Source organism: Dermacentor andersoni, chromosome 2 (genome assembly GCF_023375885.2).
Source record: "Dermacentor andersoni chromosome 2, qqDerAnde1_hic_scaffold, whole genome shotgun sequence".
Lineage (NCBI taxonomy): Eukaryota > Metazoa > Arthropoda > Arachnida > Ixodida > Ixodidae > Dermacentor > Dermacentor andersoni.
In genome coordinates this window covers 205056622-205079752 of record NC_092815.1, presented here as the reverse complement: position 1 = coordinate 205079752, position 23131 = coordinate 205056622, and the positions used below count along the sequence as shown (strand labels likewise).

The 23131-nt window shown below is 48.0% G+C and overlaps 1 protein-coding gene across 1 annotated transcript in view; it reads left to right on the top strand.

The window, feature by feature from the left end:
* Nop60B (dyskerin pseudouridine synthase 1 Nop60B) overlaps positions 1-23131 on the top strand; it is a 74929-nt gene that overhangs the window by 15427 nt on the left and 36371 nt on the right. The window contains exon 7 of the mRNA XM_050186997.2: positions 4697-4827. Within this exon, the coding sequence (XP_050042954.1) occupies positions 4697-4827 (131 nt within the window). The remainder of the gene's footprint in view (positions 1-4696; positions 4828-23131) is intronic.

Sequence of the window (23131 nt, the reverse complement as noted above, 5' to 3'; positions counted from 1 at the left end):
TTTCGCGCATAGGGAGTCTCCGACTCGGCGATCATGCACGTTGCGCACGGACTTATCGAACTGTCACCTAATCATTTTGTGCATCGGCGCCTCCGACTGCGCGAATAAGCGCATAGAGTGTCGACTCCTCGAGCCCGCGGCTAGGCATATCGCGCGTCGGCACCTCGGACTGCGCGAATAAGCGCATCGAGGGTCGACTCCTTGTATCTGCGGCTATGCATTTCGCACATCGGCACTTCGGACTCGCAACCAAGCACCATTGCGCGTTCACTCTATTATCATATTGTCACGATAGCTCGTAACAATATCTATCATACCACCCCTTCATAAAGAGAACCTCATCATGAGCTCTGAGCACTAGGCCCCTTGCGCTGGCACACACATGGCTGCAGAAGTGATCGAGGCATCATACAAAAGTAAAATTCTGGAAAGCACCTAGCAGCTACATATCTATCACTGGCTCTCTGATCCTAAGTTCCACAGCCACTGTCAGGTGAAGATGACTTGGAAGGCTACTTACTCTCAGAGCCTTGATTCCATGAAGGCTCTGAGTTTAAGTAGCCTTCCAAGTAATCCATGGAATTCTACCATGGCCAATTCTACCAAATAAAAAAAATGCCTCACTGATTGTAATGAAGACTGCTATCAATCGGGCAGCCTGCATGTACAACACTGGAGCTATATTCATGCTCACACAGAGTTCTACACTTCGGTTTGAAACCCAGGCACCATGCTCTTTGTAGAGCATGGTGTCTAATAAGGTTTCTTGTGCTAGTTCGGTGGCCAGTGTGCTATTATTTTGAGAGTGTGTAGTCACACATTCAGTATGGCCATCCTTACAAAACATAGAGCTTCAAAATGGTGCCATTTGTATTGCTGTAGATTCACTTCAGCAAAAGCTACATTTGTTTGAAACTTCAAATGCGTTTATCTCAGTTCAATGTTTTTGCACACTGTAACACCTTACAGGTGTTTTTTCTGGGTTGTTTTTGCCCAAAAATGACAAGGGTGGTATCATTTTATTCGTGTTGAAATGATCTGGGGGTGATGCTATTTTTATTACTCTTGCACTGTCATGAAAATTACATTTAGGTGTAGTAATCGGTGCTAATTAAGAAAAGATTTTCATAATAAATGCAAGATTGTTTTCTTGTCCGCAAAATGCTACCAAATCAATAAATATAGCATCACCCCCTACAATAGGTCTTTAGAAATGGTGTCATGCATTTAGTTTTTGGTTTAGCAAGACGGAATCATCAAAAAACTCCGTAACGAGTTTGCAGTTAATTTGACTTCAGACCTCAATATTTTTTGAACTGCTACAGCTATCAAAAATCTAATTACAGATCTGAAATCAGCACGAAAAATTACCCCAGACAGTGGAGTTTATTAATAAAGATTCACCCAAAAATAAGAAAAAAATTTTTAGGACCCTGGGGACAACGTCGGTGTGCCCTTCCAAATATTCGACGAGGCATTTTAGCTCCGGGTCTGCCCGTTGCTGTTCAGCAAAGTCTTCCGCGCTTATAATTCCAAGGAAGGCGTCGTCATTCTCGTCATCTTGCGGCGGCGGGTCGATGGGTGCGCGTGATAGGCAATCGGCATCGGAGTGTTTTCTTCCGGACTTGTAGGTTACAGTGATGTCGTATTCTTGTAGTCTGAGGCTCCACCGCGCCAGTCGTCCTGAAGGATCGTTTATATTCGCTAGCCAACACAACGCGTGATGGTCACTGACAACTTTGAATGGCCTGCCATAAAGATAAGGGCGAAATTTAGCTGTAGCCCAAACGATGGCGAGGCATTCCTTTTCTGTCGTAGAATAGTTGCCTTCCGCTTTTGACAGCGACCGGCTAGCGTAAGCTATCACCTGTTCGACTCCGTTTCTTTTCTGGACTTGAACGGCACCGAGGCCTAGGCTACTGGCGTCAGTATCGATTTCTGTATCGCCGTACTCGTCGAAGTGCGCAAGTACAGGCGGCGACTGCATGCGTCGTTTGAGTTCCGCAAATTTAGCTCAGAGCTTTTAGGCTTTATGTGAATTTCCGCCATTTGTAGTAGTTGGTACTGCTGTCAGTTCAGCCCGTGCACGTGATTGCATGCCCCATTCCCTACGGTTACCGATGTATCGAGGGCAAGCTTCCCACGACAGCATATTGTTTGGCACTGCCGCTGGCTACGGCGTGCCTTGTTGGGAGTGGCCGACGAAAGTTTCGGTTTCGTGCCGAGTCAATGAAACTCGTCCCAGTGGTTGTACAGCACTTGCAAAGTGCAGAAACTACTTAGACAACAAAAATTAGGGCACAGATGGAACGGGCAATGCCCGCGTGGCGGCAACTTGGTTCGCAGTCACCAGGATTTCAACACCGCAGATCAGTCTCAGAAATTGAACTAGACATTGTACAGCATCTGAAATTTCAGTCGCATTCTACATCAGTTCTGTGGAGTTGGTGCCGGGGATAATTTCAAATAAACGAGAGGGTCTAAAATGCTTTGTGTGAAGACTGCAGGTTCTCGGATATTAACCTTGCAGCGTTCGTAAAAGTAAATGGATGCAAGCATCCCAGTCGCAGGCTTCAATTCTTGAATACACACGGCTGCTTGGTCTACATGTCTTGCGCATGTTGCAGGCATTAACAATGTTGACCTGGTTATAGTGCAGTACCACTTATTGTGTGGATATTTGCGACTCCGGTGACTTGCGCTATCAGAGGTCCATACTGTACACTGACTCTGGGGGTAATGGTACGCAAGAGAAGTGGCAGCTGCAAAGATTCTGCCATGTTGCTGCCTGCCATCTTTCATTTTCGTGATGCTAAAGATAATGAAAAAATGAATGAAAAATGAGCATTTACACACAGCGCATATGTACAGACAATGTCTAAAGTTCATTCTGTATCTTTTCAAAAAAGATCCGATGGCTGTCCATAAAATTTTGATGTAAAATTTGCAGTGTGTGAAAGGTTGCATTTGCAGGCACCTGAGCTAGATGGTGCCATTATACTGAGGGAGGCTCAGGATCGCGTTGATTGCACGTCTCGTCATCTGCGCCTGCACAGAGTAACAATTTTGTGCAGTGAATGGAAGTGCTGTACCAAATACACTAAACTGCGCCGTGAAGAAAATCCTGCTACATGATGGCAGGTATTGCGCCAGGCCTGCGCCGAGCCGGACCTGCTCCGATTTGGGAACACACATTTTACACGCGAGAGAAAGTGCCGCGCATGAAGGCCTCCTTCTTTGTGACTCTCCCTCACATGCTTTCCATCACAGCTATAGCATATAGGCCTAACCATGTTTGCAAACAGTAGGCACCATCGATGTACAGTCGCCGACCGTTTATTCGGACCTCACGGGAACTGCGGAAATGTCCGAAATGCCATTACAACCAAAATATTGGTCCAGGATGCGTAAAAGTTTCTGAGATTATGCATCAGACACTGTAAAATCCAAAAATGAAATTTTCAATGAAGTGATTTTTCCGTGATTCTTCGGCCTCCAAGATTTGTGTCTCCCTTAAATTTTCATTATAAGCGGCCATTTAGTGGTTCAGTGCACCGTGGAGCCGAAATCCCCTTCCCATATTTAAAGTTAGTGGGTTTCTCACCCGTGCTCTTGGGACAAAGGAATGACAACACAGTAGTGCAAACAATCACAAGGGCATTTATTGCACCTTTCATATACTATTGCCTGCTAGCCGAGTTGCTATTCACAAAACATGCCGATGTGCGCGCGACAAATTGCGGAAGTCCGACTCACTGCGACCGGATAGCGAGCGATTATGTTCACCCCATGCTGGATCCCAACGCCTGGTCATTCAAACGTACGGTCACGCGAACGGTGGCGCGTTCGAACGAGGCCTTGCGAGACGGTCTCACAGAAGCATGGATCGGCGCATGCGTGGGACGTCCGCGCTGCTTGCCGACCCCAAGCAAAAGAAGAGCCTTCTCCTTTCCACGCCCAAGTAACCCCGCTGTTAGGTGGCGTTAGCAGAGCCGCACTTGCGCCATCTCTCACAATTCGCTTCAACCACACCGACTGCCGCTGGCACCAGGCCATGCAGCGAAGCCAGATTACAGGAGACGGGAGCTATGCGGGAAAACAACATTTCAAGCGACGCGTGAGAGTCGCGCATCCCCACAAGTTGTGCACGCCATTGGGCATATGCTGCAGTACAGGACAATAGTTAATTCCAAAACTAGTCATGAATAGAGTGTTTCCGGCTCCCGAAATCGCTTCCTCCGTATTCAAGCAGCAAAGGCATAGCCTTTAAGATCCACATATTAAATCCAGAAGGTGCCACCCAATGAGGCACGGATTTGGACACCTCCTATAGTTGCTATAAGTAATGGATAGAACGAAGCAATTTTGCATTCTTCAACTTCGTTATAAAGAGGTCCAAGTGTATTTCCAAATGAAATTGGTGGGGTGTTTGGCCGTGTTTCTGACCCTTGTTTAAATCGGTCACTTGCACGGGTCCCATTAGAGTAAAAGTAGCACAAGTCTACTGTATATCCAGGTAATTGTGCAAGGCATGAAACGCCACGACAGTGTCCATAAACATGAGCCTGGGGCAAACCCTTGTGCACCTGCACTTCCTGTTGGCTTTCAACTTTGTGGGCCACGTTGAGATTGGCAACTGGTGACAATTTCAACAAGAGGATGCAGAACGGTAACGAAGTGTTTAATGTTGTTGCAGGAGTGTTGTGGATGAGCTGTGAGGCAGGCACGTACGTGAGGACGCTCTGTGTGCACATTGGCCTCCTGCTTGGCACAGGAGCCGTCATGGAGGAGCTGCGGCGTGTCAGGTCGGGCATTCAGGATGAAAAGGTGCGTTCCCTTTCTTTTGCTTGTGGCAGCACTCAACCACATTCGATTCGACACAGGACGGGAGGCACATGCTTACACTCGGTGCTGTTAGGGCAGGAAACGCACTCCTTCTGTGAAAGTGTGCCTTTGTGACCAAGTTTGCGAGTTTCCTTGAGCTGTTATGTGATTTATAGTGAAACCTTGTCATATTGAAGTTGCATCAGATACAAAAATACCTTTGTTATGTCCGATAATTGTTATAAACATGCCCACACATGCTGGCTGGAGAAAAGTAGTCAGGGTGTCTACCAACCGGGATAACCGGGAAAGCCGGGAATTCTCGGGGATCTTGAATAGTCTGGGAAAACTCAGGGGAAACTCAGGGAATTTGTGCCTCTATCAGGGAGAATTAGCTGTAATTTATTGAAAGGGTCGAAAGTCTCGGACAGGTTGGCTCAAGTAACAGACAGCAATCGTAATGAATCGTCTTTGGCGCCCTGTCGTCGGCTGGACGAGCTGCCAGTGTACAGTCAACGACTGGCTTTCTGGACGCCCGGTAATTCGGACGGCTTTGTGGCATCATCACCTACCCCATAGAGTCAGTGTATAAGAACATCTGAAATTCCGGACGCAAGAACCCTTCGCCGTCCGACTTTCCGGACGTTTCGCTGTGACCGTAGGTCCAAAACAGCATTAATAAAAGCCACCACCGCTGCCATTTTGATTACCTCGCCGCCTCGAACCGGCGCTCTCGCACGCAGATACACTGGCAGCCCTAGCCACCACTGCTGCAATGCTAGGCCTAGCTGCTTCGATGTTCGCTATGAAACTTCTTGCCGTTGGGTGCCGTGTTTTTTATTGAAAGAATTCACCGCTGTCAGCAATGGCACGGACTCCGCCTTTGTGGCTCCGACTGGCTTAGGAGCTTGGAAAGCACGTAGCGTTGCATAATGCCGGTTCCTGAAAGTCAGCTTCGCCTCTGTACAGAAATGTTACTTGGTGAAGCATACGCAAAAGTATTGCAGTGAAGCATAACAAGCGTGGGAAGAGCGGGACACTGGACACAGTATGTATTCCTTAATTATACCTGCGAGCTGCCGGTATTTCCTGTCACAGTACGAGCACCTATATGCCTAATACAGGTACCGACAGGCCTTCAGAGCATTTTCGAATGTGCCTGTGGCGGTTTAAGGGGGGACGCGGGTCTTAGAATGCTCAAAAATATCCAAAAAATCGTTTTTGGCAAAAGCGCATTTTTCGAATGTTTGCACCTATAAGCAGCTGTCATCAAAATGTCAACGCTGAATTTGATCGGAAAATGTGATAAAATCGCATTTTAAGGGGGGACGCGGCCCTTGAAAACCGAAAAATCGCGAGAAAGTCGATTTTTGAAAAACCTTATTTTTGGGTTGTATGTCTCATAAACTACCTGTTCTGTAATTATCAGCACCTAATTCAACCGTAAAGTACCAAAAAAACGCTACATTTGAGGCCACCGCGGCCCACAAAACACGCGCAAATGCCGAAATGAAGTCAAACTTCGCGCGCGCGCCGTTCCCGGCCCATGCGGCCTGCCCGCGCCATATTGGTGTCGTTTTGACCGCGAATTCTTTGTCTCTATTTTGCCGCCTTGCAAAATGGCATCGTCGGCGCGGTTGAGGCGCTATAGGCGTTTTCTCGCGATGTGATGCGGAGCGCTGATTGGCCGGAGCAGCGCGTTCAAATCCCGCGGGCTAAAGCGCGCCCGCCATTGGCTGCTGCGCGGGCGGCGGCGGCTGATCAAATCTCGCGGGCTTTAAGCGCGCCTGCCATTGGCTGCTGCGAGGGCGGCGGCGGCTGCTCCCTTTGATGGCGCGCCCGCCGCGCTCGCGTCGTTGTTGCCCCTTGCTCCGTCCGCCTCAACATGAGCTTGCGAGCTGCTCATCGCCTTGCGCTATCTTTTAGATTATTTGCTCAGCTTTATCTTTTTTCGCTAGTTCTTCGCTGCACGCGATGCCGGCAAAGCCCAAGACAGTGCAGATGTTCAGTGCGCGGGAGCGCGATATGCGTCTTGTACGAGCATCGAACTTCCGATCTTCCGTAGCGAGTGCCGACTGCGTAGAAGCTTTTCAGCGGCGGAAATGTGCTTTCGGCTGTCGCCAGTCGAAAATCCGACATACTGATGTGCCTGGAGCCGCAAGTTCGAGCTAAATAGAAGCTCCGCAGGAGCTTTCTAATAAAAAAAAACACGTGTTCAACTTTAAGGCCAGTTTTCTCGGAATGGATTTTTTCGCTAGTAGTGGTGCTGGGGAAGGCGATATCTCAAGAACCGCTCTTCAGATTTTTATGCCGTTTTTTTTTATTCTGTTCCCGAATGACTTTGCCAGGGGGTAACAGGCTTCTTTTTTTGAAAGCTGGTGCAGTTAATTTATAATAAGCAATTAATTTTTGATGAATGTGGTCATTACTGGCTACATCAAATTCAAAGTTGTCTTAAAATTTTTTGGAGGGGAAATTAAAGAAAAGGGCTCTTTAGCCCCCTGGAATATCTATCAAGGGATCATCACGGTGAATTTCAGCTTCCTACGATGTCCTGGCATTTCTCCAGGCTCTTCCTCAGGCATATACATGAATCACCTAGTTAGACCTCAATAACTCTGGAACTAGTAAACATATCTTTATGAAACTTCGCAGTTCCTCATAGTTCGGTGGTGTGAACGTACCCTGAAAGTTTCATCTGGATATCTTAAAAAATAAGAAAGTTCGGTCTCCAGGGTAGCCTCCCCCCTTAAGACACCGTGGGAGTCGCGAAATACCCCTCAACAGAGAATATTTGGTCAAACTCCCCTCGCGCGCTGACGGCGAAGCAGCCGGCCATCTTGGGCTTGTTTTGAAGCTGATTTCTTTGTGCTTATTTTGCGGCCCCTCAATATGGCATCGCTTCAGGAGAACGGCAGCTCTCTCCCCTTTTCCGGAAGCCCCTTCCGGAGCGCCGATTGGCTAGAGTGCGCGCCCGCAAGGCGAGCCCACCGTATCGCGCTTCCCATTGGCTGGCGCAACCAAGGCGAGCCGTTTTTCCTTTTTTTTTTTTTTTTCGCTCCGCTGGTTGCTGTGGCGGCAGTAGCTTGTGTGCCCATGTGCTGTTCGCCTGCTTCTCACTACCACGCCATGGCCGGAACGAGCGGAGACACTTGCCTCAAAAAGAAGACTCGTCAAGCGTACGGCAAGAAACAAAAGTGTGCATGGAACGCGCAGCGAAAGAGTGCGGACGCCATCGTGCTGCCAAGATCGCCTGATGCGACCGAGGCAGTGGATTCCGACGACGCCGCACCGCCGCGACCACCTGTTGTAGCCGAAGCGGTGCCACCGGTGCTGCTCTCTCCTGGTCCTAGCTGCAGCGCGTTCTTGGATAATCCCATCATCGGATCATCTGGCACTTCCAGCAACATTCAAGACCGTGTCGGCACGGCATTCTTTACCGCGGAGGAGTCAGCAGAGTGCATCAGAAATGCGGCGGACTTGAAGGAGTCCTTGGCAAAGCAGTGCGCGACTGAACGTAAGTTCAAGCTACTGGACGTCCAGATGAGAGCGACGACAAAGAAAACGGCACGGAATTCTCTATTATTGATATGGCTGTGATTAGCTCACTTTTTGGACTTGTCTGTCCCGAATGCGGCGCGAAAAGCATGACTTTTTCGAAGGGGAAACAAGACTATGGGCTGTGTTCAAAGCTTGTGCTTTCATGCAGCGACTGCGACTTCCTTGAGGAACGTTTTCGTATCCGGTGATAGTGACGCCAAGATAAGGCCTTTTGAAGTAAATTTGCGTGCTATGAAAGCTATTAAGGGGGGAAGCGGGGATCAGATCGCGATTTTCGCGAAAAAAATCGATTTTTGAAAAGTACGCTTTTCAGAATCTACAGCATCATTTCTATCTTGTACTGAAATATTTCACCGAAAAACAAACTCTAAGCACTTAAAATAAATATATTTGTCGGTGCCGGCGTCCACAAATCCGCCCGAAATCGCGAAAAAGCCGCGAAGTTCAACGCGCGACTGCTCGGCTTTCCCGCCACGGAGCGCCGCCATTTTGGTATCGTTGGAAAGCCCGACTCTTTGACTCTTTGTCCCAGCCCTTCCCTTCCTTCCCTGCCAGCCAGCAAGCGCACAAAAAAAGAAAAACAGGAGAGTGGCAGCACGGAGCAGCCAATGGCTGCCGCGCCCCGATTGGCTCTGCGCCGCGGCTCGTTGTAAGGCGCCTCCTCATTGGTCGACGCCGCGCCATAATGGCGGCCGAGGCAAGGAGCGCAAGGAGCGTCTGCTTTTGTCCGCTGCTGGGAAGCCTTTCTGGACTTTCCTTCTCTTGTGTTTCGAGGACGTCGGCCACGTGCAATGGATCCGCGCACGTTCGAAAAGAAGTACCGGACGAAGCATGCCTACGGGAAGCGGAAACGCAAGCCCGTCACAGCAAGGAAGAAGCGGCGATTGTCAGCAGGTGGTTCGGCCGAGCCGAGCGTCCGTTCAGAATCGGCGGAGTACGCGCCCAACGTGCTGCGGGATCTTGCGCCGAGTCGAGCACCAGCCAGCGATAGTGAGACGAACCATGATCTTTTGCCGTCGAAGCGCGGGCGCAGTGTTACTTCACCGGTGACGATCGACATGCCAGTGAGTCTCGCCGTACGCGAGCGTCCCGTCGCAAGTTCGTCCAGCACAGATTACGGAGTGAGCTTGCAGCGGTCATCGCCGCCCGACTGCAGAGCATCGGAGACGCGCTTCCGCGGTGTGTCGTTCAACGCCGAGATGTCTCCGCAGCCAACAACCGCCAGTGAAGGCAGTCCCATGCCATCGACGAGTTCCGGCGCTTCGACGGAGCTGCAACGCGGGCGCACGCTCGCTGCCGCGGATGCGCCGGCGGCCGACCTTGCCGCTCATCGCAGTGTTGACTGTTCGCCCAGTGAACGTCGCACTATTCAAGCTCACCTGGAAACACGATTTGTGTCCGCGGAAACTGCAGAACTGCAAGCGTCGAGAGTTCGCGAATCGCTTCGCGCGGTTTCAGCAACGGAGCGCAAGTTCGGGCTGACTGGCTCACAGGAAAATGCCATTCCCGCACCTCCAGAAGAGGAGTTTATGCTTGTTCAAGTTGCTGCTTTGAACTCGCTGATTGGTTCCCCGCTTTGCCCAACTTGTCAGCAGCCCGGCCTAGCAGTGCACCGCGAGACTGAACTGGGACTAGCTGTGAAGATGGTACTTTCATGCATTTCCTGTGGTAGTACCCTACAGTCTGAGTGGTCCTCACAAAGGAAGAGCGGCTCTAGAGCTTTCGAGGTCAACGTCAGAGCTATGCAAGCAATAAAGAGCATTGGGAAAGGACCAACTGCTCTTAATGACTTCTGGGCCACCATGAATGTCTCGCATCGTGGGTTACACCACAAAACATATGATGGGCACCTCAAAAAGACTTTCAAGCCTGCCGCAGCGGCAGCTGCACACAACATCTTCACAGATGCTGTAGAGGCAGTGAAAAAGGTGTACACTGAAATGGAGACAACATTTTCAAAGAACATTACAGTAGTGTATGATGGCACATGGTTGACACGCGGCCACAGCTCCCATACCGGCGTAGGCTGTATAATTGATTTCCATACAGGGCTTGTGTTGGACTGCATAGTTCTGTCCAACTTCTGCCTTGGGTGCAGCCGACAGCCAGCAGAAAGTGACCCCAACTATGCTGAATGGAAGCAGCAACACCAGTGCCAGAAAAACACTGATGTGAATTCTGGAAGAATGGAGGTTGAGGCTGCACTACAGCTCTTCAGGCGCTCCTTGAGCAGAAATGATCTACGTTACACAAACATAGTTTGTGACGGGGACAGCCGCATGTTTCGCACTCTATGTGATGAAGAAGTTTATGGTTTTGTGCAGCTATCTAAAGAGGACTGCATAAATCATGTTAAAAAACGAATGGGGGCTGCACTTCGCTCTTTGGTGGCCAAGGCAAAGAAAGGAGAGCCACTAGGTGGAAAGGGGGGCCTGACACAGCAGCTCATCAAAAAACTGACAAACTACTATGGCCTTGCTCTGCGGAACCACTCGGAAGTCGAGGAAATGCAAAGGGCAGTAATGGCAACGTACTACCACATCACATCAACAGATGATGAGCCCCATCATGAGCTGTGTCCCCCTGGCCCCCTTAGCTGGTGCAACCACCGGTCAGCTGAGGCAGAAGGGCAGCCAGCACCAGCTCACAAGTACAAGCTTTCAGCTAAAGTTGCTGAAGCACTCCTGCCTGTGTACCAGCGCCTCTCAGACCCTCAGTTGCTGGCCCGGTGCAGAGGAGGCAAAACTCAAAACGCGGCTGAGAGTCTCCATTCAGTGATATGGTCACTAGTATCAAAAGACCAGCATGCCTCACTGTTTGCTGTGGAAACAGCAGTGCACGAGGCAATTTCAAAGTACAACTCGGGCAGTCTGAAAGCTTATTCAGACCTGTGCACAACATTGGGCCTGCGCCCTGGTGCCCTCTCTCTTCAGCGGGCTGTCGAGAAAGACTCCCAGCGAATGAAGAAGGCACACAAAGTCCATCTCCTGAAAGGACAGAGGGCTAAGAAGTCACCTGCTGCCAAGGACACCAAATTCTACAATGCAGGAGCATTCTAGACAGTGTGTGCCAGTATGGAACTTTGAGGCTTGTTTTCTCAAAAGTTTGTTTTGAGCTTATCACCTCGCTCGTGGAAAGCATAGCACGGCAATGGGAGCACGGATTTTAATCCTGTTTGTTTTGCTGCAATTGGTGAAGTGTGCCTTATGTCAAGACAGTCTCAGATTTACCATTTAGGCTCACCATTTTTTTATTACACAATAATTGGAGCATGATACATTCTAAACATAAAGAGAAGGTGCATACTATATCGTTTAGAAGAAGAGCAGAGAAATTTAAAAAGAAATTAAGAGAATCTTGACTTAGACTATACTTCTTAGTAACTATTAAAAACATTTACAGACCCATAACCCATTTTGCTGTCACGCTAGGCTTTCCACGAGCAAGCAACATGTGAGCAATATATAAATAATGATAAAATAAAAACTACTGAAGATATGATTGTGAAACTTTGCAGCTGTCTGTTTGATGCTATTTCGAACCTGTATGCCAAATTTCATCACTCTAAGATAAAAAATGAAAAAGTTAGTTCCGATCCCCTCATCCCCCCTTAACAGCATCGGTAAAGGGGCAACAGCTCTATCGGACTTTTTCGCAGCCATGAATATTTCACATCGAGGCCTTCACCACAAGACCTACCAAAGCCACATGAAGACTATGCAGAAAGCCTGCAGTGCGACTGCTGCGGAATGCGAAGCTGTTAGTGTTGCTCGCGTCAAGGACTTGTATGCGGAGTTGGGCAACGCACCCGGGAACGTCGACGTTATCTACGACGGCACCTGGTTGACCCGCGGGCACAGTTCGCATATATGTGTCGGCTGTATAATTGAAATGTATACAGGCTTAGTAATAGACCATGTTGTGTTGTCTAACTTTTGCCTGGGGTGCACCTTGGGACCTAAAGAAGACGACGAAGGACACGCTGCCTGGCTCATCGAGCATTCACTTGTGTGCCAAAAAAATGTTGATTGTAAGGCTGGCCAGATGGAAGCAGAAGCAGCCCTACAATTATTCCAGCGGTCACTCGAGGTGCATAAGCTTCGGTACACAACAATGCTTTCAGATGGTGACAGCAAAACCTACCACGCCCTCACTGAAAATGCAGTCTACGGCTACATCAAGGTTTCCAAAATAGACTGCATAAACCTTGTGCATAAACGAATGTTTGCCGGCTTACGTACCCTCATTGACAAAAAAAAAGCTCAAGGTGGGTCACTTGGTGGTAAGGGTAAGCTGACTCAAGAAAAAGTCAAGAAGATCGCCTCCTACTATGGTTATGCATTGGGCAGTCACAAGCACGATGTGCCAGGCATGCAAAAGGCTGTGCTGGCCGCACTAAAGCACATGTCGTCCACTGACCAAACACCCAGGCATGACCTCTGCCCTGAAGGCCCTGAGTCGTGGTGTAAATTCAACAGGGCCATGGCCAACGATGAGGAGCCACCACCACACAAGCATAGCTTGCCTGACTTTGTCTGCGAGGCATTGGAGCCTGTTTTTACGCGGCTTAGCGACAAAGCCCTTTTGGAGAGGTGCAGTGATGGGATCACTCAAAACCCAAGTGAAAGCTTGCACTCAGTCATTTGGCAGCAAGTATCAAAGACACAGCATGCCTCATTACACAGCGTTGAAAGGGCAGTGGCTGAAGCTATCAGCCACTTCAACCAGGGTGTCACAAAGAGCACTGCGGAAATCGCCGTGAAACTAGGCTACAGCCCAGGAAGTCGCTCTGTGTTCTGCAGTCTCGAAAAGGACAACAGCAGGCTTGAGAATTGCAAGAAAAAGCACATGGACAGCAGTTTGACAAAGGCAAGGCTTGCAAAACGACACAAGCCAGCAAGGGACTCGGCGTACAGTCCTGGCCTGCTGTAGGGCAGTCGCAGTACAGAGCAGTGGAAATTTCTAGGCAAAAATTGTGCTTTAGACTTGGAACATTGTGCTTAGGTTTACTGTCCGTGGAAGAGCCACTTTACTATACTCTTCAAGTGTTTCTTTTGATTGCTGTGTATTGGAACAGACACACAGCATTGTAAATAAAGCTTCTTGTGCTAGTTCAGTGGCCAGTGCGCTATTATTTTCAGAGTGTGCAGCCACACGCTTAGTATGGCCATTCTTACAAAACATAGAGCTTCAAAACGGTACCATTTGTATTGCTGTAGATTCACTTCAGCAAAAGCTACATTTCTTTGAAACTTCAAATGCGTTTATCTCAGTTCGATGTTTTTGCATACCGTACTCAGCCTTACGGGTGTTTTTTCTAGGTTGTTCTTGGCCAAAAATGACAAGGGTGGTATCATTTTATTCGTATTGAAATGATCTGGGGGGTGATGCTATTTTTATTACTCTTGCACCGTCATGAAAATTACTTTAAGGTGTAATACTTGCTGCTAATTAGAAAAAAAATTTCATAATAAATGCAAGATTGTTTTCTTGTCCGTAAAATGCTTCCAAATGAATAAATATAGCATCACCCCCTACAGTAGGTCTTTAGCAATGGTGTCATGCATTTAGTTTTTGGTTTAGCAAGGCTGAATCATCAAAAAGCCCTGTAACGAGATTGAAATTAATTTGACTTCAGACCTCAATATTTTTTGAACTGCTACAGCTATCAAAAATCTAATTACATATTTGAAATCAGCACGAAAAATTACCCCTTACAGTGGAGTTTGATAAAGATTCACCCAAAAATAAAAAAATAATTTAAGAACCCACGTCCCCCCTTAAGGGCTGTAAGTGTAGGGTGTCTACCAACCGGGAAAACCGAGAAATCTCGGGGATTTTGAATAGTCTGGAAATACTCAGGGAAAACACAGGGAATTTGTGCTTGTATCAGGGAAAATTGGGTGTAATTTTTTTGAAAGAGGACGAAATTCGCGGTATTGCTGGCTCGGATAACAGAGAGGAATCGTGAAGAATCTACATTGACGCCGTGTCGTCGGCTGGAGGAGTTGCCACTGTACAGTCAACGACCGGCTTTCTGGACGCCCGATAATTTGGACAGCTTCGTGGCACCATCGCCTACCCCATAGAGACATTGTATAAGAACATCTGAAATTCCGGACGCAAGAACCCTTCGCCGTCCGACTTTCTCGACTTTTCGGCGTGACTGCAGATCCGAAATCACATTAATCAAAGCCACCACCGCTGCCAATTTGATTACCTTGCTGCCTCGCGCTCTCGCATGCAGATCCGCTAGCAGCAGTAGCCACCACCGCGGCAACGCTAGGCCTAGCTGCTTTGACGTTCGCTACCAAGTTTGTTGCTGTTCGATGCCGTGTTTTTCATTAAAACAATTCGCCACTGTCAGCAGTGTCATCGAATCCGCCTTTGTGATCCTCGGAATACTCTTCGAAGCTTGTAAAGCACTACGCGTTTCATAATGCCGGTTCCCGAACGTCAGCTTCGCCTTAGTACATTAGTGCTGCGCGGTGAAGCATAAAGAGAACTGAGGTTAAACAGTGCGAATGAAACAAGGACACGAGGAAACATACCACAGACAAGCGCTGTCTGTGGTATTTGTTTCCTCGTGTCTTTGTTTTATTCGCGCTGTCTAACCTCAGTTCTAAATATGAACCAACTAGCCCTCATCAATATCCTACTAAAGCATAAAGATTGCTGGAAGGGGCAGTTGTCACGGGACACCGTATGTATTAATTATGCACGCGTGCACACGCCATCTCCTGTAACATTACGAGCACCAATATGCCTAATAAGTATACTGGCAGGCATTCAGAGCTTTTTCGGATGTGCCTGTGGTGATTTGAGTCAAAAAGGGCCCCTCACCAGGTCTGGCCATTTTTGAGCTGACAAGGGCAGAGCATACATTGCGTGACAACAGTCGTATTTGCAAAGTATTACATCGCTACGCACCATAAAAGGACCTCAAATTTTAAACCGAACGCCGTTGTCCGTTCTCACGGCCACCGCGCTGTAAGCCGGAGGATGACGTACACGTGCGAGTGCGCCTACGTACAATAGTTTCCACTGTAACGTCGCTCGTGGTGACACGAGACTTCAAGAATTATTCAAGGCAACATCTGTTATTTGTGTAATATCTTGCTTGAATAGACGAAATAAAGCTTAATGAAATAATAAAACACACAAACCGAATGTCAACATGTTTTTGTTTAACTTTGCACTGCAGCAAGAGAGATGCACTTCTGTTTCATCTGCTTGTTCCCACGTCGTGCAATCGCCCACGCAGACACCGAAAGCGCGGGATCATGCTCTGTGATCCGCTTGTGTCTGCCTCAGTACTCGTGTAGCACTGACTTACACAGCTAGTCAGGTTTCCTCATACACAGTGCGCATAATCTTGTGCTGCACGAAACAAGACAATCAACAGCTCGCGAGCGACACCGTCAGCGCAAGTGTGCAGCGTCACAAGAAAAAGAAAAGAAAGAAGACGAGGAAAAAGAACGAAGGCGGGGGCCCGTGTCGTATGTGTCACGTGATTCTCGAGGTCCGGTGTGGGAGAACGCAGGAAGGAATTTTGCTTATGGAGGTTAGACGGGGCGAGTGGAGAGTGTCTTGCTTGGTAGTGGAGCTCACCTCCTGAAATCATGGGTTAGCGGCACTAAAATATTTCTATCTCTGCTGTTAATAAGCCGATATGATTTTTTTTTGCGCCAGAACACTCCCTAGAGGACACGTAACAACTTCCAGCTCATAACCAAAATTTGTTAAGGGGGGACGCGGGTCTTGAAATCGCCAAAAATGGTCAAAAATGGCAATTTTCAAAAGTTGCGTTTTTGAAGTCTTTAATGTCCCAACTATGCCTCTACAAAATATTATGGCTAAATTCCTACTCGAAGTATACGAAAAACGGCAACTTAGAAACGTCGGTGAGCCGAAATTGAACGCCAAGCGTGAAGGTTTGCCTCATTTTCAAGCTGCTGTAGCTCCGCGCGACGCGAACCGATCGGCGCCATCTTGGTCTCGTTTGAAAGCTGGTTTCCCGCTCTCCATTCTGGCACCCCTCGGCACGCTGTAGACCCTCGCGCAGCGGAGCGATCGGCACCCGTTCTCAAGCGGGAAATCGTCGCAAGACAGCCGCTGATTGGGTGAAACGGGCGCCTCCTCGAGGGCAGCCCTCTGATTGGCCGTGACGCATGCTTCGCCTGCCGCGGCCCCGCGGCCGCGTTGTTCGACTCCTTCGCGTCTACTTTAGCCTGCACGCACGTCATTTTTCGCTCTCCTCTTTGTTTCCTAGTATTTTTCGTTCTGCCTTTTCCTTTATCGTTCTTGTAGATATTTTGGCTATTGAGTCGCTTCTTTTAACCACGAATTTCTTGCTTTTGCGTGCCTGGTGTCTTTGTTCCGCGTGTCACGATGGCGCGAGACGCGCGCTTGAAAGTAAGCACACGAAAAGCAGTCAGCAAAAAGAGACGCGCATGGAATAAGAAGAGCGCTACATCGTCGAGAACTACAGCTTCGGTGATGCCGCAAGCTGCTGTGCCCTTGGTGGATGCGGCTGGACTGAGCTCGTGAACAACAGCTTCGCCGGAGGACGCGGCTGGACAGTGCCGATCGGTGTCAACTTCGGTGTTACCGCAAGTCTCTGCAGTGCCGGTGAATGCGCCTGGACTAAGCCTGTCGAAAATGCCAACTTTTGAGACGCTGCAAGTCGCTTCGGATTCCGTGTCGTCGGAAGCGGCCGAGCCGGCTGACCGAAGCCTACCGTCGACTTCGGCATTTCCGCACGCCGCTTCCGTGCCGACGGACGCGGCTGAACTGAGCTCGCGTGCTCAACGCTTCGACATGGTGTTTTTCACGGAGGCGGAGTGCGCGGAGCGCGAAAAAATACGCAGACAACATTAAAACTTCATTGGCGAAGAAGTCCGCGACTTCCCGCAAGTTCGAGCTAATGAACGTCGGCACAGGAAGTGAAGACGACGATCGCGGCACAGAGTAAATCATCGTTGATCTCTCTGTGCTAAAGAAGCTGTTTGCGCCCTCAAGCTGCAGCAAGTGTGGGATGGCCACTCTCCAACTCGCAAAGTGCAGTGAGAGAGAGCAGTGAGAGAACCAGCAGAGCTGTTGCAGCACAGCTTGGTTACAGTCCTGGGAGCTACCTCATTCGTAGGAGCCTTGAAAAAGATAAACAGGCTCTGCAGGTCTGATAAAAGTCACACCAATGCTGAAAAGGTGAAGAAGAGGATGGCCAAGAAGCACAAGCTTGACAGAACCCAGGACTACTGCCCAGGACTTTTGTGAATGTGTGGCAGATTCAAAGAAAATAGCAAGTGACTTTCTGAGCTTTTTTTTTTTTCGTCAAGTGCCAATGCAATACAGAGGTTTTCACAATCTTTCAACACCAAACATCAACACCAAACTCACAATCAACAGATTTCTGTGAGTTTGGTGTTGTGTTCAGTAATGACTGGGCTGCATGCTAAAGCATAAAATTTTTCCATGTGATAGGTAAACAAAAGTGGTAGAGTAAGCAAAAATTTGAATGCAATTTTCTCAGCTTTGCTTTTTCGATCAAATGCCTTTGCCTTACAGAACTTCTCATAATGTTTGCATCAACTGATTTTATTGAATTAGGTATCATTTTTTTCAGTAAGACCTCAGCTACATCCTAAAGCTTTCCATTTTTCATTAAACCCGATAGACTAGCAATTAAGTCAGATGTAAGCTAATTACTCCCGCATTGTTTTTTCTTCCTACTTTGTTATTCATTCATGACCTATATGATGACTTTTTGAAAATTTCTTTAGCTTTAGGATGTGCAGTGGGCCCTTGGAAATGACAGCTATTCTTTAAAACTAGTTTTTTTAATTAAGAAATTATCATAATGGCCCGTAAGAAAAGACCTATGTGGGATAAATTATTTTGCAATACCTTGATTTCTAGATGAGATATATAAAATCTGAATATATATTTGGGATCAGCATTCAAAGATATATCTGCATGCCAATTTTCAGAAAGATATGTTAAGAAATAAAAAAAAAGTTTTCAAGACCCTCATCCCCCCTTAAGGGGCCTGGTGAGGGGCCCTTTAAGGGAAGTAAAATACATGCATTCATTTTTTTCGAACTGCCCTATTTTTCGGACGTTGACTGTACAACTGACGAAGAAGATGCTTCAAATGGTCTGTGGGGCAAATGCACGGCAGAAGGAAGACAGGAAGAGAAAGGACCTAGGCATTGAAGAATGAACGGGAAAGGAAGCGTGCCACTGCTTCTTTGAATGAGCTTGAGCTCACACACAAAAAAATATAGTGTTGGCTGATGCCGAGATGCAGGTGCCCCTTGTGCAAACAAAATAAACTCTGTAACGCAGTGAAACGCAACACTCAGGCATTGTGCGCGGGTTGAGAATATGTGAGAGCAGTTGAGGTTTACTTAAAAGCTGTTGTGAGATGGAATATTACTTGCGGGAAAGTTCTGGCCTTATACGAATGAGCTTGCTGTCAATTTATATAAATAGCTCATATTGAAACCATTTGCTTCGACATGCTTCTCCTTTTTATTTGTATCTTAAGATGTTCAAGTCAATTCGCAATGGATTTTACCTTTTTTCACTAACCCCTCCCTTCTGTTTTCTTTAGACTACTCCTGCCTATTAAAACTGGATTAGAGCGTTTTTCTTTGTTTTTAAGATCCTTACTAGAGAGTGACAGCATCGAGTGAGATGGTGTCAGTCCGTCTTGAAATAAAACAAAGTTCTCTGTCACTCAGGGAATTCTACGAAGCCACTCAGGGAAAATTTGGAAATGTCAACTTGGTAGACACCCTGGTAGTGGTGTGCAAATATTTGATTCGATTCAGAAAACATGTATACTATTCAAAATATTTGAATCCCCAAACCCAAAAGTTGCCGTTGTCAGTTCTCTAGTCAGCTTTGTCGAAATACAGTCATGTGATGCAGGGAAGCATACAGAATGCAATGCGCTGAAGCACACTGGTCATGCAGTGAAGCATATTAAAAGTAAAAAGATAGCACTATCACGGGGCCAGTGCTGGGGCTTATGGCCACCAAACCCGATCAGCTCAAGTGCCTCACTGTACTGCCTCATCATGCATCTGGACAGCACCAGCCGCCAGGTGGGAACCTCTGCGTCTGCTACTGACCTAAAAACACTGTTTCTGGACTATTAATTTCGTCCAGTAGCAAGCTTGGCGATGTTTTGAGACCCTCATTCTAAGGCAGGTGTCTTTCACCAGGTGCTTCAACGGCAGAGTTAAAAACCTGGCTTTAAAAGAAGCAAGACAATTTGTCACACTAAGGAATCCAGAGATGTCATTAACCCTTTCGCTGTCACGGACGTACCGGTACGTCTTCGCGCTTCCCCCCCACAGTGTCACCGACGTACCGGTACGTTCTCTATCGTGCATTCAAAATTTCGCGCCTAAGCGCAAAGCTGGCGCTCCTGAACTGGCCCCTCCATCTGTTGACTCTTTCTACAAGTTCGTATTTTCGCCTCGACCTGTGTTACTCACGTATTGAAGAGTATGGTGCGACTGCCACTCGCCCCTCTCTCTTTGCTGAGTGGCGTGGTGGCTCCGTGTTCGCTGTATCATGCGTCGCGCGCGTGTGGTTATGGGTTCAAGGGTTGTTCTGCCATCTCCGCGGGTTTGAAGGTTTTTATTTTTATTCTGTTGGTGTGTCTGCTACGGCGCGTCAAGTTCAGAGGCACGCGCCGCGCCGTTGCCTCTCCGAAAAGTGTGACTCGATTGCTGCTATCGCTCTCTCGCCGCACCCTCGCTTCCGACTTGCAGCAGTAAACGTAAAGCCCTTCGAACTTTGTTTTAGCCTTTTTCCATCTCCCTCTGTCTTCTTGATCACGCAACGTCCCATTTCTCTCCGTTGTTCAGGCGACTGAAAGCGCATCCTCCCTGCGCGCGGTTACTTTCGGATGGCTGAGCGCGCGCGGACCTTCGTCTGCTCATTGGAGCGGTGGCTCAATTCCGATTCAGAATACGAGCCGAGCTCGGATTTGGACTCTGACAGTCTCATGCGAGGAAGAGGGGAGTTCCGCATCATCAGATTCGGATGTTGAACGGATGTTGTAGTCAGGCTGATGATGATGATGATGATTACTAACAACAGCTGCAGAACACTGAAATGTGCATATTGCAGTGACTATGTTGTTTGTATAGCAATCATAATCAAAAATAAATTGCTATGTTCATTCCCTGTTATGCTCGTTCCCTGAAACCAAGCCGACACTGGGGGGGGGGGGGGGGGGGGGGGCGTCACGGCCAGAAAGCTCCGACAGCGAAAGGGTTAAGGGGGGACACTGCTATTAAAATAATGTTCATCATCTTTTCTATCAATATTAATGAAACCGCCCAGTCTTGTTTAAATTTTTGTGCTGATTTCAAATATGTAATTATTTTTCCAGTAGGCCATTTAGTTCTGAAGATAAATGAAATTCGTTGTTCATCATTTGCAGAAACAATAGAGAAAGAAAATGTGCAAGAAAAATTCATATTGGCACATGCCTAGGTACTAGAAAACATAAGGAACACAATGGTAAGAATACCTCTTTGATATACCAAATATTAGTCATTTTATAGCAATTCAATCTTCACTGTTCCAATTGTGGGTAACCTACTGCCTGATCTAGAGCAGAACTGAAAAGCTGTAAAGCATAAATTCCAAAATCTGTTCCTACCATTGTGTACTTTGTACACTCAGCTACGAGCCACAAGAAAAATTATGCCTCTACCTGGCTTGAAGGTAGAGATATCATTGCCGCAAATCAGCAAGAAGTCAAAAATTGGTATTGAGAAAACGAGAAAAAGGAAGTAAATTCACTTTTAATCGAAAGTGCAGAAAGAATTTTGTCCTATTTCGCAGTGAAAGTGGCTAAAAGCCACCAGGAATGCATTCACTTTCATAGTGGTTCGCCGTGTGCCGTGTCGTCGTTTTTATGCCTTCTTGTGTCCTTGCCTTGTATTGCGCTGTAACGAACCAATATGAATCCCAACAAACTGGCCCAACTTGCCGTTTTGATGCGGTCACTTTGACTACGGCCACCCAAATGGCGTTTTCTAAAGGCATTCTGCCTGTCCATAATGGTCTTGCGCTTGTTTGCAGACTCAACTGCTCGGTGGCGGTCCTTCTGCACCATGTGTTTCATGCTTGGTATTCCGGGGTTGAGGTGCAGCACTTTCAATATTGCTGCAGAGGTCGTCTCGCTGCCAGCGTTGAATTTCATCACTGCCTCTGCTACTGCGGCTTGCACGGTGAACAGTGAAGCATGCTGTTCCTTTGGAGCCAGTGCGCATATCAGGGAGTGGGGAGACTCATTGCTGTTCTGAGTACTGCCCCGTAGGCACCGCTCAAGGAGCTTTTCATCAGACAGGCGCTCATAAATGCGCAACAGGGCTTAACAGACATGTGGAGGCAAATTGTAGCAGTGCTTAGGGGCTGCCTTACCCTTAGCGCTTCTGCATTTTGCCGGCACCTCGAGCTTGGTCCTGGTGGACAATAGCTGTGATCTGATACCAAGTCATTTGACGTTGTGTGGTGATAAGTGGCCATCACTGCCCTTTTCATTCCCTGCACATCACCCTTGTGAGTCTTCAGGGCCCAGCTGTAGTATCGTGTCATCTTTGCAACTAAGTCGGTAGTCAGTTTGCCTTTGCCACCAAGGCTCTCCAATCCAGGTCCCTTATGCTTTGTGATAAGGTTTCACAAGCTTGTGCCCAACGTTTCTGTACATGCTTTGTACAGTCTTCCTTTTCCACTGAAATGTGTCCATACACTCTGGCCTCCTGCAGCGCAAGAAAAGTGCGACTGTTACCATCCGAGAGTAGGGTGGTGTATCTCAGGTTATGCCGTTGCAGTGACCTCTGGAAAACAGGGCGTCTACCAACCAGGAAAACGAGGAAAACCCAAGAATTCTCAGGGATGTTGAGTAGTCTGGAAAAACTCGGGGAAAACTCGGGGAATTTGTGCTTCTATCGGGGAACATTAGCTCTAATTTTATTGAAAGGGTCAAAAGTCGTGGTAATGCTGGCTCGAGTAACAGACAGGAATCGTAATGAATCGTCTTTGGCGCCCTGTCGTCGGCTGGACGAGCTGCCAGTGTACAGTCAACGACCGGCTTTCTGGACGCCCGGTAATTCGGACGGCTTCGTGGCATCATCACCTACCCCATAGAGTCAGTGTATAAGAACATCTGAAATTCCGGACGCAAGAACTTTTTGCCATCCAGTTTTCTGGACGTTTTGCCATGACGGCAGGTCCGAAACGGCATCAATCAAAGCCACCACCGCTGCCATTTTGATTACCTCGCCGCCTCGAACCGGCGCACTCTGCACGCAGATCCACTGGCAGCCGTAGCCACCACTGCACCAATGCTAGGCTTAGCTGCTTCGATGTTCGCTATGAAGCTTCTTGCTGTTGGGTGCCGTGTTTTTTTATTTAAAGAATTCGCCGCTGTCAGCAATGGCATGGACTCTGCCTTTATGGTCCTCGCGATTGGCTTAGAAGCTTGGAAAGCACGTAGCGTTGCATAATGCCGGTTCCCGAAGGTCAGCTTCGCCTCTCTGCAGAAATGTTACTTGGTGAAACATACGCAAAAGTATTGCAGTGAAGCATAACAAGCGTGGGAAGGGGCTATGCCACAGGACACAGTATGTATTCCTTAAGTATACACGCTTGCACCCGGTATTACCTGTAACAGTACGAGCACCGATATGCCTAATACATGTACTGACAGGCCTTC